This window comes from Hippopotamus amphibius, chromosome 5 (genome assembly GCF_030028045.1).
Source record: "Hippopotamus amphibius kiboko isolate mHipAmp2 chromosome 5, mHipAmp2.hap2, whole genome shotgun sequence".
Lineage (NCBI taxonomy): Eukaryota > Metazoa > Chordata > Mammalia > Artiodactyla > Hippopotamidae > Hippopotamus > Hippopotamus amphibius.
Window position 1 is genome coordinate 128,141,614 of NC_080190.1, and position 18,823 is coordinate 128,160,436.

The window sequence follows — 18,823 nt, forward strand, 5'->3', positions numbered from 1 at the left end:
ATGCAACCATCCAGGAATATACCAGCAAATTTGAAAATATGCAGCATCAAGCCTGCTGTGGTGTGTGCAAGTCAAACACAGACTGCGATAGTAACCAACCTGATGTAATTGTTTCGTTATTAATGAGCGGGCTGAGCATGAAACAGAGATGTATAAAAGACTAAAGGGAAACAGCTTGGAAGATAGCCTTAAATGATCCAAAGAGGAGCTAATTCACCAGAAAGATGTAAAAATGCTAACTGTCTACATTCTTAACAACATAGCCTCAAAATATATGAAGCAAAAGACGGCAGCACATACACGCTGCAGTGGCTGTGGGAGACTGAACCTGCGTCTCTCGGAATTGACAAGGTTGGTCCCGGAGGTGGGCTTCAGAAGAGAAGGATGCCGGGTGCTGACGGGGAGGATGCGGGTCTCGGGTACTAAAGACATCGAGTGCAAGAACAAGTCTACAAGATAGTCTGTGTGCTGTTGGCTCCAAATGCTGGAAGGAACAGCCCATGAAATCTACCAAGTGCTTTAAGTCTGAACAACTAAAGTTTAAATAGCCTTGCATCCAGGATTGCTTGTATGTTCAGCAAAGCACATGGAAGGGCACTGAAAAACTCTAGTTGCAGAATTCCCTGGGGAAAATTTGTCAGGTAATAATACCTAACAAGAACAGAACGCTACTGTGTGTAGCAGGCATTGTCCTCAGAATTCCCTGATTTAATTCCCACAACAACCTATGTTTATAGGTCAAGATTTCCCTGTGATTGTGGAATTTTATAGATGAGGAAACCCAGGCAAAAAAGAAGATAAATTTGCCTCATGACACAAATTGATGGGAACAGCCCTTGAACTGAAGCATCCTGACAGCAGTGGGTACCCCTAACTGTGCTGCCTACGACTGCTGGGTGCCAACCAGGCATTTTGTGCTTTGATTTGATTTCGGGCATACTTGCTCAATGATCCAGATTTTATCCACCTTTAAAAATACGGTAGCTTGCAGTATTTATATTTACGTGATATACCTTCCATACAGACATGGAGATTTAATTCTCAAATGTCTGAGAAATGGCATCACATTATTTGGAACGATGACCATCAATGCATCTGCTGGCCTGCTTGGCTTGACTAGGAAGACATTCTGAGTTCATACAACGCAATCAAGTAAGCATGAAATAAAATATGACTTTATAATCTTCCTCTTTTGATAAATTAAAAGCTGGGTAATGGTTTTCAAAATTCTGAATCAGAATATTGATTCAAAGTGCTAAGAATATAAATATAATTAACCTAAGGCTGAAGCATAACCTATAGAAAAATCATCTTCAGACATATTGGATTTCATCCTGAAAGGAAAGAAAAAAAACTGAGGTGTGAAAGCAACAAATGCTTGGGATTGCAGGGATGGAAGGCAAGAACTGATCCTTAATCAGTTAAAATGATCGCTAATAAGTGAAATCTAGAAATAATGTCCCTGCTGCCAAACACCAGCTTTTTTGCATCATTAAGGAATTCAGTCTTGAAGATGTTAACTCCATCATCCTCTTCCATCCTCCTCAGTACTTCTTATGCAAAATATTAAGATTTGAAATTCGGTGAAAAAAGTTTTTAAAAGGAATAGAAACACGTGGAAAGAATTCATACTGCTCTGTGAATTATAGAGAAGTCTCAAAAACATGAACAAAAGGAATCACTTAAATGTCATCCCATTTACATGGTGAATTCTCCAGGCCGTGTTTTTCAGTGTATTGGCAGTGACTGAACCAGGCGACATGGCCCCCTGTTTTGCATGTCCCTTTCTCTCTTCTCCCACTCTCAGCCGCCTTCCAGGACGTCCATATGCCTGGATCAATCTGTTGATTTCACTAATACTTTCCCCTCCCCCGTCAAGACTAGTGAATCATCTTAGATTCCTTGGTATGATCAGAAATTAAGAACCTTATTGATCATATATTGTCTTTTTGTCATATTTCCCTGATCAACTTCTCACTTCCCCTTTGATTACTGAAGGTAGATTAATTTCAGGATCATCGTGGCTGGGAACAATCGGTTCTATATCTAAATAAAGGAAACTGCATAGGCTTCAAAATATTGCAAGAGAGCATCCTGGGGAAAATATACTAAAGTGAAACATATGGAGACCAGGACTTGATAAAACACATCACTGTCTTATATTCAATACATGGTTTTCAATTCAGGAAGTATTCAGTGGTAAAAGAAAGCTCACAATGGAAGGCTTTACCATTTTTCTTTTGAAATCCTCATGCACTTTAAGAAGATTGGAGAAAACACATTTCAGCAGGCTTGGCAGTCACTCAAATTTGTGTGCTCTAAGTTTAGAACCAAACTCAATCTGCCCCCTGTTCAAGTTCTGTTCTGTGCTGGCAAAACACCACTTGCTTGTTCAGAGCGAGAAGGAAGGCCTGTAAATCTCAAAAAACTTACCGGACATTAAAGAACTCCTTGACAATTACATTACTCTCAGCGTAAGGAAAATTGAATTAAACACATATGGGTGATATTTTCCTTATAACCCATGGGTGTAAAATAAATAGAAAAATATATAGCAACCTTATTTGGGCTTTAGTAAAAACTGAATAATGCCTAAAATTTGCCTAAGTTCACTTGCTTTTTCCAAGCTTGTATTTCTATTTACTTCTATTTTGTCATCACCATTTCCTTTTATATTTTGAAGAAATGTTTGTTTAAGTATAGTAATATTTTTTGCAGCATTTCAAATCCAAATATTGCAATATTGTGTTAAGATGCAAAAGCTGAAATGTGAAAAGATGTACCATAATCTATTTATATTTAATTATGTAGACTGAATTAAGAATTCACATAAATATTTTAAACATATATACACACACACTTACATATATGCTTATAAAAAGTTCAACCTGGGGAAGAAAGATGGCGGCAAAGTAGAAGGATGTGGAATGCATCCCTCTCCATAGATGCATCAGGAATACACCAAAAGACACAACAATTCCCACAGAGAACCAGCTGAACACCAGCAAACGATCTCAGACACCAGAAAGGACTGCAAAGATCCCATCATAGCTGGGACAAGTAACCTCTGAAGTCTGGACTACTCCATCAGAAGTTAAGTAGGAGGCTCTGGGGAGGGAGCACTGAATCCAGGATGCTAGACTACTAGGGAGTCCTCAGACCAGGGAAGATTAACTGCAGAGAATTCTCACAGAGCCCTATATCAGAGTCTAAGACTCGGCTTCGTCTGACTGTCTGCAACTGCCAGTGCTGGGCACCTCACACCAAACTACAAACAAGATGGGAACACAAACCCACCCATCAGCACACAGACTACCTAAAGCCATATTAACCTCACAGATACCCTAAAACACACCACCTGACACAGCCCTGCTCATCAGAGAGAAAAGACACAGAGCCACACAGCAGAAAGCTGACACCAGACCCCCCACCAGGAAGCCTACACAAGACACTGGACAAACCCCACCACAGGGGGCAGAGGGCAGAAACAAGAGGAATTACTACTAGGTAGCATAGGGAAAGGAGACAACAAATCCTATAAATTAGACAAAATGAGAAAACAAAGAAACACCATGCAGGCAAAGGAGCAGGAAAAAAACCCACAAGACCAAATACATGCAGAGGAAATAGGAAAATTGCCTGAAAAAGAATTCAGAGTAATGATAGTAAAGATGATACAAAATCTCGATAACAAAATAGAGAAAACATAAGTAACAGTTAATAAGGACTCAGAAGAACTAAAGAGCAAACAAACAGTGATGGACAACAAAATAAATGAAATTAAAAATACTCTAGATGGTATAAACAGCAGAATAACTGAGGCAGAAGAATGAATAAGTGAGTTGGAAGATAGAATGGGGGAAATAACCACCACAGAGCAGGAAAGAAAAAAAAGAATAAAAAGAATGGAAGACAGTCTCAGAGACCCTGGTGACAACACTAAATGCACCAACATTGGAATCATAGGCATCCCAGAAGAAGAAGAAAAAAAGAAAGGGTCTGAGAAAATATTTGAAGAGGTTATAGTGGAAAACTTCCCCCACATGGGAAAGGAAATAATTAATCAAGTCCAAGAAACACAGAGAGTCCGATACAGAATAAACCCAAGGAGAAATACACCAAGGCACATATTAATCAAACTAACAAAAATTAAACACAGTGATTTCCATCATGGCGGCTTCCATTTCGGGCTACACCTTCAGCGCTGTGTATTTCCACAGAGCCAACAGCAACGCCGACCACGAAGGATTTTTGCTGGGAGAGGTAAGACAAGAGGAAACCTTCAGCATCAGTGACTCCCAAATCAGCAACACAGAATTTCTACAAGTAATTGAAATCCATAACCATCAGCATTGTTCAAAACTTTTTAGTTTTTATGACTATGCAAGCAAAGTTAATGAGGAGAGCTTGGACAGAATTCTTAAAGATTGGAGAAAGAAAGTTATTGGATGGTACAGATTCCGGCGAAACACACAGTAGCAGGTGTTGTACAGAGAGCAGGTTATCCATAAGCAGCTCACCCGCATCCTTGGGGTGCCCGACCTTGTCTTGCTTCTCTTCAGCTTCATCTCCACCGCCAACAATTCCACTCATGCTTTAGAATACGTTCTCTTTAGACCAAATCGAAGGTATAATCAGAGGATATCCCTTGCTATTCCCAATCTGGGCAATACTAGCCAGCAAGAGTATAAAGTGTCTTCAGTGCCAAATACTTCTCAGAGTTATGCCAAAGTTATTAAAGAACATGGTACTGACTTTTTTGACAAGGACAGAGTAATGAAAGACATCAGGGCAATTTATCAGGTTTATAATGCACTTCAGGAGAAAGTGCAGGCAGTGTGTGCAGACGCAGGAAAGAGTGAACGAGTTGTTGAATCTTGTCAGGTGGAAGTGAACAAATTAAGAAGACAAATCACTCAGAGGAAGAATGAAAAGGAACAAGAAAGAAGATTGCAGCAGGCAATGATAAGCAGACAGATGCCATCTGAAAGTTTGGACCCCATGTTCAGCCCTTGGATGCCCTATCCTGGGTTCGCAGCTGAAGGCAGAATTACGCTTGGAGATGCAGAGGCCTTGGATCCTCCTCCCCCTTATTCTGATCTTCACCCAAATAATCAAGAAAGTACTCTGAGCCATTCTCTCATGGAAACTAGCATCTTTATGCCTCGACCTCAAGCCATGGGCTCCTCCAGTTATGCCTCCACCAGTGCCAGACTGAAATATCCTGGAAGTGAAGCAGACCTTCCTCCTTTCCAAAGAGCAGCTGGAGACAGTGCTGAGGAATCAGACGACAGTGATTATGAAAATTTGATTTACCCTACAGAGCCCTCTAATAGCGAATACTCACATTCAAGGGATTCTCGACCCATGACATATCCTGACGGGGGCTCCAGGAACACTCAGACTTCCCAGATTTAACTAAACAAAAGAAACTCTCCACTTAGCACTGTTTTCCTTAATTGTTTATTGAGAGTTTTTTGAGGACTTAATCTGGGGGGAGAACTGCTTTCTCAGACCCCTGGACTCCCCGAGATGAGAGTTTTTGGGTTCAGAACTTGTAGGAGCCTCACACCCACAGGTCCTCACCTGCAGACTCAGTGTGCAGGTTTCATGACAGAATCATTAAAATAATCAAATTGTCCTAATTCTGGTGTGATTCATGGATGTACTGGTAAATTTAGGCAAAGATAAACTTATCATTGTAGTTTCTGTTCTTTAAAATAAATTGGAAATTAGAGACTAAGCACAACTAGTCTATAAATGTTCTATAAATCAAAACCTTACCTCTTGTACTATCATGCCTTGAAATTTACTTTTTTCAAAGGGAAACTAGTTTAGCAGCAGCATTCAGAGAACCTTCTTTCTATGATGAGCCGAAATCATCTTTGCCAGAAAAGAAATTTTGGTAATTCCAAGAAGCCTGATTGGAACAAATGAGATGTACCTTCTTTTGTCTGCATGACTTTGTGAGATTGAAAGAGAGGGCTTTGTTTCAACTTTTCCTACTAGCCTGATATGTACTGTCACTTAAAATGGTTGCCTTTAAAAAAAAAAGTAGAAATACTAATTACCAGTAAGTAATCATCCAAATAAGTATGTCATAAAATAAATTACTTATTTTTCTTTCGGGGAATTACAGTGACTGCTGTGTTGCACTAGCCACATTTATGGTCTCTGTTCTGGAGTCTTAAATGAAGGAGACACAGCAACATAACAGAAAGGAGTTATGTTCCAGACCTGAGTTTCATGATGAACAGAGTCCAGACAGAGTGGATTTAGCCAAGTTCGTATATAAGGAAGATAACTCGTTCAGATCTTCTGACAAATCCTAGTGTTAGTTTTATTTGTGGAAGAAAGACATTTAATAAACTCTTTGGGAATCTTGGTTATTGAACAAAGATTCATTTTCAATCTGAAAAAAAATTAAACAGAAAGAAAAAATATTAAAAGCAGAAAGAGAAAAGCAACAAATAACATATAAGGGAAAACCCAAAAGGATAACAGCTGATCATTCTGCAGAAACTCTGCAGGCCAGAAGGGAATGGCAGGATATACTGAAAGTCCTGAAGGAGAAAAACCTACAGCCAAGAATACTCTACCCATCAAGAATCTCATTCAGATTCGAAGGAGAAATCAAAAGCTTTACAGACAAGCAAAAGTTAAGAGAATTCAGCACCAAACAAACCAGCCTTACAACAATTGCTAAAGGAACTTTTCTAAGTAGGAAACACAAGAGAAGGAAAATATCTACAAAAGCAAACCAAAAACAATTAAGAAAATGGTAATTGGAACACACATGTCAATAATCACATTAAATGTAAGTGGATTAAATGCTCCAACCAAAAGACACAGACTGGCTGAATGGATACAAAAACAAGACCCTTCTATATGCTGCCTACAAGAAACCCACTTCAGACCAAGGGACACATATAGACTGAAAGTAAAAAGGGATGGAAAAAGATATTCCATGCAAATGGAAGTCAAAAGAAAGCTGGAGTAGCAATACTCATATCAGACACATTAGACTTTAAAGTAAAGACTATTGCAAGAGACAGGGAAGGACACTACATAATGATCAAGGGATCCATTCAAGAAGAACATATCACAATGGTAAATATCTATGCACCCAATATAGGAGCACCTCAATACATAAGGCAAATGCTAACAGCCATAAAAGGGGAAATTGACAGTAACACAATAATAGGAGACTTTAACACCCCACTTACACCAATGGACAGATCATCCAAACAGAAAATAAGTAAGGACACATAAGCTTTAAATGACATATTAGACCTTCTTGACTTAATTGATATTTATAGGACATTCCATCCAAAAACTACAGAATACACTTTCTTCTCAAGTGCACACAGAACATTTTCCAGGATAGATCACATCTTGGGTCACAGATCAAGCCTCGGTAAATTCAAGAAAATTGAAATCATATCAAGCATCTTCTCTGACCACAACGCCATGAGACTAGATATCAATTACAGGAAAAAAGTTGTAAAAAATACAAACACATGGAGGTTAAACAATACACTATTAAACAACCAAGAAATCACTAAAGAAATCAAGGAGGAAATCAAAAAATATCTAGAAACAAATGACAACAAAAACACAACAACCAAAAACCTATGGCATGCAGCAAAAGCAGTTCTAAGAGGGAAGTTTATAGCAATACAGTCCTACCTCAAGAAACAAGAAAAATATCGAATAAATAACTTAACCTTACACCTAAAACAATTAGAGAAAGAAGAACAAAGAAACCCCAAAGTGAACAGAAGGAAAGCAATCATAAAGATCAGATCAGAAAAAAATGAAAAAGAAATGAAGGAAACAATAGCAAAGATCAATGAAACTAAAAGCTGGTTCTTTGAGAAGATAAACAAAATTGATAAACTATTAGCCAGACTCATCAGGAAAAAAAGTGAGAAGAAGCAAATCAACAGAATTAGAAATGCAAAAGGATAAGTAACAACAGACACCACAGAAATACAAAAGATAATGAAAGACTACTCCAAGCAACTATATGCCAATAAATTGGATAACCTGGAAGAAATGGATGAATTCTTAGAAATTACAATCTTCTAAGACTGAACCAGGAAGAAATAGAAAATATAAACAGACCAATCACAAGTACGGAAATTGAGACTGTGATTAAAAATCTCCCAACAAACAAAAGCCCAGGGCCAGATGGCTTCACCGGTGAATTTTATCAAGCATTTAAAGAAGAGCTAACAGCTACCCTTCTCAAACTCTTCCAAAATATTGCAGAAGGAGGAACACTCCCAAACTCATTCTACAAGGCCACCATCACCCTGATACCAAAACCAGAAAAAGATGTCACAAAAAAGGAAAATTACAGGCCAATATCACTGATGAATATAGATGCCAAAATCCTCAACAAAATAATAGCTAACAGAATCCAACAGCACATTAAAAATATCATATACCATAATCAAGTGGGGTTTATCCCTGGAATGCAAGGTTTCCTCAATATACACAAATCCATCAATGTGATACATCATATCAACAAATTGAAGGATAAAAACCATATGATAATCTCAATAGATGTGGAAAAAGCTTTTGACAAAATTCAACATCCATTTATGATAAAAACTCTCCAGAAAATGGGCATAGAAGGATATTACCTCAACATAATAAAAGACATATATGACAAACCAAAAGCCAACATCGTTCTAAATGGGGAAAAACTGAAAGCATTCCCTCTAAGAACAGGAACAAGACAAGGTTGCCCACCATTATTATTCAACATAGTTTTGGAAGTTTTAGCCACAGCAATCAGAGAAGAAAATGAAATAAAAGGAATCCAAATTGGAAAAGAAGTAAAATTGTCACTCTTTGCAGATGACATGATATTAGACATAGAAAACCCTAAAGACTCTACCAGAAAACTGCTAGCACTAATTGATGAATTTAATAATGTAGCAGGATACAAAATTAATGCACAGAAATCTCTTGCATTCCTATACACTAACAACGAAAAAGAAGAAAGAGAAATTAAGGAAACACTCCCATTTACCACTGCAACAAAAGGAATAAAATACCTAGGAATAAACCTGCCTAAGGAGGCAAAAGACCTGTATGCAGAAAACTATAAGACACTGATGAAAGAAATCAAAGATGATACAAACAGATGGAGAGACATGCCATGTTTTTGGATTGGAAGAATCAACATTGTGAAAATGACTGTACTACTCAAAGCAATTTACAGAGTCAACGCAATCCCTATCAAATTACCAATGGCATTTTTCACAGAAGTAGAACAAGAAATCTTATGCTTTTATGGAAACTCAAAAGACCCCGAATAGCCAAAGCAATCTTGAGAAGGAAAGATGGAGTTGGTGGAATCAGGCTTCCTGACTTCAAACTATACTACAAGGCTACAGTGATCAAGACAGTATGGTACTGGCACAAAACCAGAAATATAGATCAATGGAACAGAATAGAGAACCCAGAAGTAAACCCAAGCACGTATGGGTACCTTATCTTTGGCAAAGGAGGCAAGAATATGCAATGGAAAAAAGACAGCCTCTTCAATAGGTGGTGCTGGGAAAATCAGACAGCTACATGTAAAAGAATGAAAGTAGAACACTTCCTAACACCATATACAAAAATAAACTCAAAATGGATTAAAGACCTAAATGTAAGGCCAGACACTACAAAACTCCTAGAGGAAAGCATAGGCAGAACCCTCTATGACATACATCAAAGCAAGATCCTTTTTGACCCACCTCCTAGAATAATGAAAATAAAATCAAGAATAAACAAATGGGACTCATGAAACTTAAAAGCTTTTGCACAGTGAAAGAAACCATGAACAAGACAAGAAGACAACCTTCAGAATGGCAGAAAATACTTGCCAGTGAAGCAATGGACAAAGGATTACTCTCCAAAATATACAAGTAGCTCATGCAGCTTAATACCAAAAAAGCAAATAACCCAATCCACAAATGGGTGGAAGACCTCAATAGACATTTCTCCAAAGAAGACATGCAGATGGCCAACAAACACATGAAAAGATGCTCAATGTCACTAATCATTAGAGAAATGAAAGTCAAAGCCGCAATGAGGTATCACCTCACACCGGTCAGAATGGCCATCATCAAAACATCTGGAAACAACAAATGTTGGAGAGGGTGTGGAGGAAAGGGAACTCTCCTGCACTGTTGGTGGGAATGTAAGTTGGTATAGCCACTATGGAAAACAGTTTGGAGGTTCCTTGAAAAACTGCAAATAGAACTACCATATGACCCAGCAATCCCACTACTGGGCATATACCCAGAGAAAACCATAATCCAAAAAGAAACATGTACCGTAACGTTCGTTGCAGCACTACTTACAATAGCCAGGACATGGAAGCAACCTAAATGCCCATCAACAGATGAATGGATAAAGAAGATGTGGCACATATATACAATGGAATATTACTCAGCCATAAAAAGGAATGAAATGGAGCTATATGTAATGAGGTGGATAGACCTAGAGTCTGTCACACAGAGTAAAGTAAGCCAGAAAGAGGAAAACAAATACTGTATGCTAACTCATATATATGGAATCTAAAAAAAAAAATTGTACTCATGAACCCAGTGACAGGGCAAGAATAAGGATGAAGATGCAGAGAATGGACTGGAGGACACGGGGTTGGGGGGGGCGGGGGGCGAAGCGGAAGCTGGGACAAAGTGAGAGAGTAGCATAGACTTATATACACTAGCAACTGTAAAATAGATAGCTGGTGGGAAGTTGCTGTATAACAAAGGGAGATCAACTCGATGATGGGTGATGCCATAGAGGGCCAGGACATGGAGAGCGGGAGGGAGGGCAGGAGGGAGTTGCGGGAGGGAAGGGATGTGGGGATATATGTATAAATACAGCTGATTCAATTTGGTGTACCTCAAAGGCCAGTACAAGAGTGTAAAGCAATTATATTCCAATAAAGAGCTTAAAAAAATTCAACCTAAGTATTTATATAAATTTGACTTTAAAGTATTTTGCATACCAGCTCTCTGAAATCTGATAAGTAAAGCTGGATAGCTATGCTTAAAATATACTGAAAATACTGACAATTTAAGACTTAGAGGATTGAGATATAAACTCTGGCACAAAACAGCAAGTTACTTAGGTTCTTTGAACCCTTTTCCTTAAGTAAAGAAAGATGGAATTGGACTTGATAATATTCTAATCTGCTTCTTACACTAATTTTACATGAGTCAGTGATTCCAATAAGACTTTTGAAAATTAATTGATTTTGTAGTTAACAATGTTAATTTTAACTGCATTTGGTTATCTATTTGTGGCTATACCTATGCTTATCTCAAGCGGATAGAAGCCAAATTGAACATTTCATGTCCTCTTAAAACCTTTCAGACTATTTGCAGTGTACTTTTATCCTCCTTAATGCGTATTGGCCAGATTTAATGATAGCAATCAAAACATATATCAGTGAGTCGAAGGAGGGAGGGAATATGGGAAAATGTGTATAAAAACAGATGATTGAACTTGGTGTACCCGCCCAAAAATAATAAATTAATAAAAAACAAAACAAAACAAAACAAAAAAAACGTGTATCAGTAGGATACTTAGGGATTCCAGCAGTGCTGTCTCCATACTCTGCTTTAGTCACACCTCCCCATGTAAAGCACTGTGCAGTGTCATAGTTAGAACATAAGCTCTGAAGTTAGACTTTTTGGCTTAAAATCCTGGCTCTGCCACTTGACTCTGGGTAAGTTTTTTCACCCCTCTGTGCCTCATGTTTTTTTTTAATCTGAAGAAGAAGATAACCTATTTCATTGGGTAGTTCTGAGAATTTCCTGATTTTGTACTCAGAGTGTTTGGAATAGTGCCTGGTACAGAGCAAAGTTTCCGCAAATGCTAGTTATTTCTTCTCTGCTCATGTGTCCACACATTGGAACTGAGACTCCCCAAGTGCAGGAGACATTATCAATCTCATTTGCATGGTCTTGATGGCTTCACCTCCTGCTCCTCCACCTCTTCCTTTTTAAAAAATTTCTTTTAAATTTTTTTATTTTATTTTTAATTTTTATTTGATGTGCTCTAAAGTCTCTTTTAATTTTTTTTAAGCTCTTTATTGGAATATAATTGCTTTACACTTTTGCGCCAGTTTTTGAGGTACACCAAAGTGAATCAGCTGTTTTTATACATATATCCCCATATCCCCTTCCTCCCAGGACTCTTCCTTGTTTTAAATGGAAGTAAACTCCACATCACGTGTAATTCACCGTTTGAGAGAATGCACTTCAGTTCCATTTAGTAACTCCACAATGTTGTGCAACCATCCCCTCTACCAGTTGCTTAAATGTCCTTTCTCCTGTGGAGGAAGTTTTCCTCTATTCTGAGTTTGTTGAGTATTTTTGACTTGGAAGGATGTTGGATGTTTTTCATTTGCTCTTTGTACATAAATTGAGATGACCACACGGGTTTCTTTTTCATTTGTTAATGTGATGTGTTGCGTTGACTGACATATGCTGACTCTTGCCTTCCTGGGATAAATCCCACTCGGTCACATGGAGTATCATCCTCTTAAAATGCTGCTAGATTTGGTTTTCTAGTATTTTCTTGATGAATTTTGCATGTAAATTCATGAAAGGTATTGATTAAGAGTTTTCTTGTGTGACTTTGGTATGAGGGTAATGTTGGCCTCAAAGAATGAGTTAGAGAGTGTTCCCTCCTCTTCTCTTTTTTGCAAAGAATTTGAGAGGGATTTTTTTTTTTAAGAACTTTTATTGAGATAGGGATTGGTATTAATTCTTTAAATGTTCACTGAAATTCAGTGAAGTCATCTGGTCCTGAACTTTTCTTTGTTGGGAGGTTTATTTTGATCACTGATTCAATCTCTTTGCTTGCTAAAGATCTATTGAGATTTTCTGTTTCCTATTGAGTCAGTTTTAGTAGTGTGTGGGTATCTGCGAATTTGTCCATTTCATGTAATGAAAAGATAAGATAAAGATAAAAAATTGTCTCATTTGTTGGCATACAGTTATCCAAAACATGCCCTTATAATTCTTTTTATTTCTATCATGTGAGTAGCAATGCCCCACTTTTGTGATTTTAGTAATTTGAGTCTTGTTGTTTCATTGTCAGTCTAGCTAAACATTTACCAATTTTGTTGATCTTTTCCAATAATCTGTTTTTGGTTTTGTTGATTCTCTCTGTTGCCACGAGCGGGGCAATTCCATGGTCCCAGCTCAGAACATGGTCTAATGGGGAGGGGACTGGCTCCAAGTGGGAACGTCATTTTGGCCCCGTAGACCCCTTGCTGAGGAGGAGGCAAGAGGGTGGGTGTTTTGAAGGGCCTAGGTCTTTCCTAAGTGTAAGGGTGGGCCGGGATGTCCCCACTGTGCACACAAGACCCCCCATGTGTGGGAGGAGAAGGGGCAGCCTACTGGCCCTGGGCCAAGCTCCCTGTAGAGCCCTGGGGAGCCTGAAAATTCATGATTTGAACATGATCTTCTGGTCTCTTATGAAGGTATATTTCTTAATGCAGGAGAATAGAATATGTTTTGATTAAGACTTTGAACTTCTTTACAACTCTCAAATATTTAGACACATGGGGAGGCTGTGTCTGTGCTCTTTTTTAAAAAAAATTTATTTCTTTCTGTATTTGTTTATGTATTTATTTTTTATTGGCTGTGTTGGGTCTTTGTTGCTGCACACAGGCTTTCTCTAGTTGAGGCAAGCGGGGGCTGCTCTTCACTGCAGTGAGCAGGCTTCTCAGTGAGGTGTCGTCTCTTGCTGTGGAGCATGGGCTCGAGGTGTGTGGGTTTCAGTATTTGCAGCACATGGGCTCAGCAGTTGTGGCTCACAGGCTCTAGAGCACAGTCTCAGTAGTTGTGATGGATGGGCTTAGTTGCTCCATGGCATGTGGGATCTTCCTGGGGCAGGGATCGAACCTGTGTCCCCTGCATTGGCAGGCGGATTCTTAACCACTGCACCACAGACATTCCTGTGCCTGTGTTCTTGCCTTGAGCACTGCCAGGGTTAGGGGTAGGCTATGGGGACGCCTGTCTGCTCCTCTGAGCTCTGGCATCAGGCCCTCCCCACCGAGCTCCCTCCTCCCTCGCTGGTGACTTCTCACTGTCCTGTGTTTATCCTCCTCCACCAAGGAACGCTGGGGCTCGGGGATGCAACCCGTGGTCCTCTTCTCTTTTCCATGTTTATATTGTCAGAGCCCTAGTTCAGACCTGTCCTGTGAATGCAAACACAATTATATTGTTACTGACCAGGGTTCTTGGCCTCCTTAATAGTAATTGATCAGAGGCCAGACAAGAAATCCAGGCAAGGCTTTGTTGGGGCCCCTGCTGCAGCAGGGGCACGGGGCGGGGGAGAGAATAAGTAACAGGTTCCCTTGCTTGGTTCCTTATATGGGGTGAGGGTAGGGGTGTGTCCAAGGTCAGACCGGAGGGGTGGCTCAGGTGGTCTGCCCACCCCTTAGGTGCTGCTGTGTGCAGGGGGCATGTGCAGGACCCCTCTTTTGCTCCCGACAGCCTCTTTTTGCTCTCAGCTCTTTAGAAGTGGCATTTGGGCTTTTTGGGCTTTTTGTGTCTTATTTAATTTTAGTCCCTTATAGTTTCTTTGTATTTTGTTGCTGGAGGAGATGTTTGTCCAAGTGCAAGCACTGCAGCAAAGGGTCCCAGGTCCCAGCCTGTCTCAGTACATCCACTGCCTACTGGAGATTTTCACCTGGGTGCCTGTACACATCTCGGCTTCCTCTAATAGACATACATTCCATCTCAGTCAAGGACAGTCCATCCTTCCAGGTCCAGCTTAAAGTATCAGCCTCGACTCTTCCGCTTTCCTCGCCTGTCACCTCCAGTCATTCTGGAAGATATCTGGGCCCTGCCTTCAAAATGCTGTGTCTGGATCTGACCACTCATCACAGCCCCTGCCGCGGCCCTGGTCCAGGGTACCGTGACCCGGCTCAGCGGGTCACTCTGCAACTCCACTGAACTCCTCACCGTGCCCAATGCAGACAGAGTGATGCTTATAAAACTAACTCAGATCATGGGTTTCCTCTTCTCAGAAAGCTCACATGGCTCTTATTTCATTTAGAGTAAAAGCAAAAGCCCTGTTGGTGGTTAGCGGCTGAGTGTAAACCCAATTCTGGTCTGTGAGAACCAAGCTTATGACAGTTATTCAGACTTTTGAAGGACAGGATCGCTTTTTGGCGCTGGACTTGGTTCTGGGGAAGTGGGGCCTGGATGTGGAGGAAGACATATACCAGGTGGAGCGGAGCTGCCCAAGAGGGACTGGGGGAAGAGGGCTGAGAAGTGAAGAGGTGGCTTCTGCATCTGCAGCTACATCACGGGCCAGTAGGTAACATTTGGCTTAAAGCGGGAGGATGGTGCTGTGTTTTCTCTCTCCTGGGATCAGGAGTCTTCACTGAAGCAGGGCGAAGGGGACAGGCAGGAGCTGACCTCCACTGGGCATTGCCTTTGGCCGGCACGATGCTAGGTGAGTCACGCTAATTATCGTATAGTCAGTCCTGTCTCCTCTTACTCGTTTACAGTTTTAGTCCATTTCCCTTACCTATAATTATCTTTCCATTCTTCTCTGACAAATGCTTTAAAAACACCTGATCAAAACTCTTATTTCCATCAAAATAGCTTCAATTTGCCTCCCATTAATATGTATGTAAATAGTTCTCCGTTTAAATTCCTGGCTGCGCCTACCTTTGTGTGCATTTGTGACAGCGCGCTTCTTTTTGGACTAGAAACTTTCTGGCGGCAAAGGCAATCTCTTCTATTTCCTCTTTATGTCCTCTTAGCATCTAGTACCATTATTTATTGCTCCTGATAGACTTTTAGTGGCTTCAAAGTATTATTTGCAACAGGACACTGCATTATTTATGGTGACTTAAGAGTAATTTACTTACAGTAAGGCATCTAAGAAGGATTGTACTTATTTCATAGTTTTACAAATTTAGACAAAAACCTGTACAGTGTTTAGAGCAATGCTAGGTCTATTATTAAGTCCTCAATAAATGGTATGCTGGTTGTTATTAGCTAAGGACTCTCCCACATTAGCACATTCAGTCTGCCTGTAGGCACCTCATTCTGTGTCATGATACGGCTGTTTGTGTGCACATCTCACTCCCTTTAATACCCGACAGGCCCCTTGGCCCGGCTGTTTGTCCTGTGCGTGCGTGCATGCGTGTGTGCATGTGTGTGCGTGTGTGTGTGTGTGTGACACTGTGGAGCAGAGGAGGGACCAAGAGTCCAGAATTGGACTGCATTTGGTGACCCCGAGCCCACCATCACAGCCTGGTTGCTTCATCCACCCCCAGCTTCAGTTCACCACTTGTAAAATGGTGTAAAATTTGTCCAGTTCTCAGCGTGCTTGTGAGGGGCCATGAGGTCCTTTAGATGAGCCCTGTGGCCCCTCTTCTCCCACGGCCCTCGCAGTGTCTCCCTGTCCGGAGATTTGACCTCCCTAGGGCCTCTCTAAGGGCAGAGAGAACAGACACCAGCTGTATCGATTCGTCCCCCTCGGGCATGGGGACCTCATCTTATTCACTGTGTCCTCTTCACATTCTGGCAGACAGGAGATGCTGCCTGGATTCTAGCGGATCCATCCCTCTCACACATCTTATGTCCATCTTCACCTGGAAAATGGTTCTAAACTTGTCTGATGGGTTCACGCAGCTGCTGTTACTTTCACTCAGAGTCTTAAAAATATAGAAAGGGGATGCCCAGTTCGATTCTGGGAGTAGTGAGCTTCATGGATCTGATCTGTAAAACCCTAAACATTCTCGGGGTTTCACCGCCATACTTATGCTTGTTTAACTTAAAAACATACCCCCTTGAAGATGCTGATTTGCCTTTGTGCTCACTCTGTTGCTCTCAAGCAACTGACCTCACCTCCCATGACACGCAGGTGAGTCTGGCGCCTGGAGGGGGCGCGGCCCCAGCCTCGCTGCGCCAAGCCCGGTCCAGGCTGACTTGGTCACCATTCTCTCTCCATCAAGTCTCCCTCTCAAGAGTGGCTCTCCGCAGACGTGATGGACCTGTGCCAAAGTGTATGGGTACACAAAGAGGTGGAGGCAGGGGCTCTGCCTGGCATCCGAACCTGCCAAACCGACTGCACTTTGCATTTCTGGCTCTCCCTTCCACCCCGTTTCCAGCTCTACAAGCTCTGAAGGTTTGGGTTTTCATCAAAGGCACAGATTCATTGTTTTTCTGACTTTTCATTGCAGCTCTTTGCATATATTTTTCTGGATCCCTATAAAACTGATGCCACTGTTTGACGTCTATTTAGACCCGCGATTGCATTCCTCCTCTCAGACTCTGTGACTGCATCACATGAACATGATTTGCTTCTCTACACACCCTTTAGGTTCTGGACTTTCAATCATGTCCTTTGTGGTGAACCACATAGAACGTCATGCCGTTCTTCCTTGCAGTAACTCAGACCTAGATCAATAGCGTTCTAATTTGAAGATTAAATAGGTGGGTCCGAAATCTTCATTGCCATATGCATAAATAAGGATAAATATTTGAAGAGCACATTTGACTTTTTTGAAGGCTTGTTCTCCTCCCCCCACTGGAGGTGGTCTAAATAACATTAGTTCTGTTTGACAGGGCATTTCAGCCTGTGTTTGCTTTCAGGATTTCATAGAAGATATTTAAAAAGATATCAAATGATATCTTTTTAAGATGATAATTTAGAAAAGATGTCCTATACACAAGGACCCTAATATATCTCAGCCTCACTGATAGGTATTTACTGTGCTTTCATGCGATGCAAAGCACATGCAATTAATCCGTTGTCTTTAAGAAATCTCTTAATAGTTATGTGATGTGAGGAATAAGTAGGGTGTAGGAAAAGTTACTAAAAGATCTGAAAGGCAAGTCAACATACCCTAGAGATTCAGCAGAGATAGCACTTTTAACAAATTATGGAAGGCTTCCTGGAGGAAGCATCACTTGAAATGAGAGTTTATTGTTTTCTCATCTCATCAGTGCTGACATACTTGAGAGTGATACTGAGTTGCTCTGATTATCTATTTTGTGCCAAGTTAGGCTTATACCAAATGGTATCTCAGAAAATGATAAATTCTGGTATTCATTTACTTAACAAATATTTATTGAGCATCTACTAGGAGATACCAAGACATATTTCCTGTTATTATTATTAAGACACTAACATTTCTTGGGGGCAGGAGTCAGAGAGGTATTAGATCAGACACTATGGCAGGGTAATGAGGGGTAAGTGTTATGATGAAATGTAGAGGGTGGTGTTGGAAGGCTTTCCATCACCGCCTCCTCCCAGCCCACCTCGGCACATATATGGTTGGTTGCAGTCTAGCTCAAAATCTGAAAAGAACGTTCGAGACTCAGAAAAATGACTACATTTGATTTGTTACTGTCATGTTTTTTCAAATAAAGGTTGATTTCACGTTAAACTGGTGATGGTGACAGTTTCCCTCTGAGGTCTGCGTGGTGCCGGATCCTCTCGCCCTGTGGGTCTCCACCCTCTGCATCCACGCTGCATATTCACACCTGGATGTCACTGGGCTAGTTCGTCTCAAGGTCAAATGCAGAGTGAACACAGACATTCATCCCCCCAGGTTTTTAGAAAACACTGTCTGGTGCAGTGACCCACTGTGTGCCTGTGTCTGTAGCGGACTGTGACAATTGGGATGTTGAATAATGGCTTCGAGCGGAAGAAGTTACTTTTCTTAAGTTTACTACTTCATTAAGTTAAAACCGCAATAGATATTTTAAAATAGAAACTTCTGGTTTCCTGTTCTCTTCAGAGGATGGGGTGGATATTTTCCCTTGAA

The 18,823-nt window shown here is 40.6% G+C and overlaps 1 protein-coding gene across 1 annotated transcript; it reads left to right on the forward strand.

Moving 5' to 3' along the window:
* Nucleotides 1–3,673: 3,673 nt before the first annotated feature.
* Nucleotides 3,674–5,418, forward strand: LOC130853721 (BRISC complex subunit Abraxas 2-like). The gene is given in 1 exon segment (XM_057735993.1): nucleotides 3,674–5,418. A coding segment is annotated over 1 exon segment (1,248 nt). The 5' UTR covers nucleotides 3,674–4,170.
* Nucleotides 5,419–18,823: the final 13,405 nt, after the last annotated feature.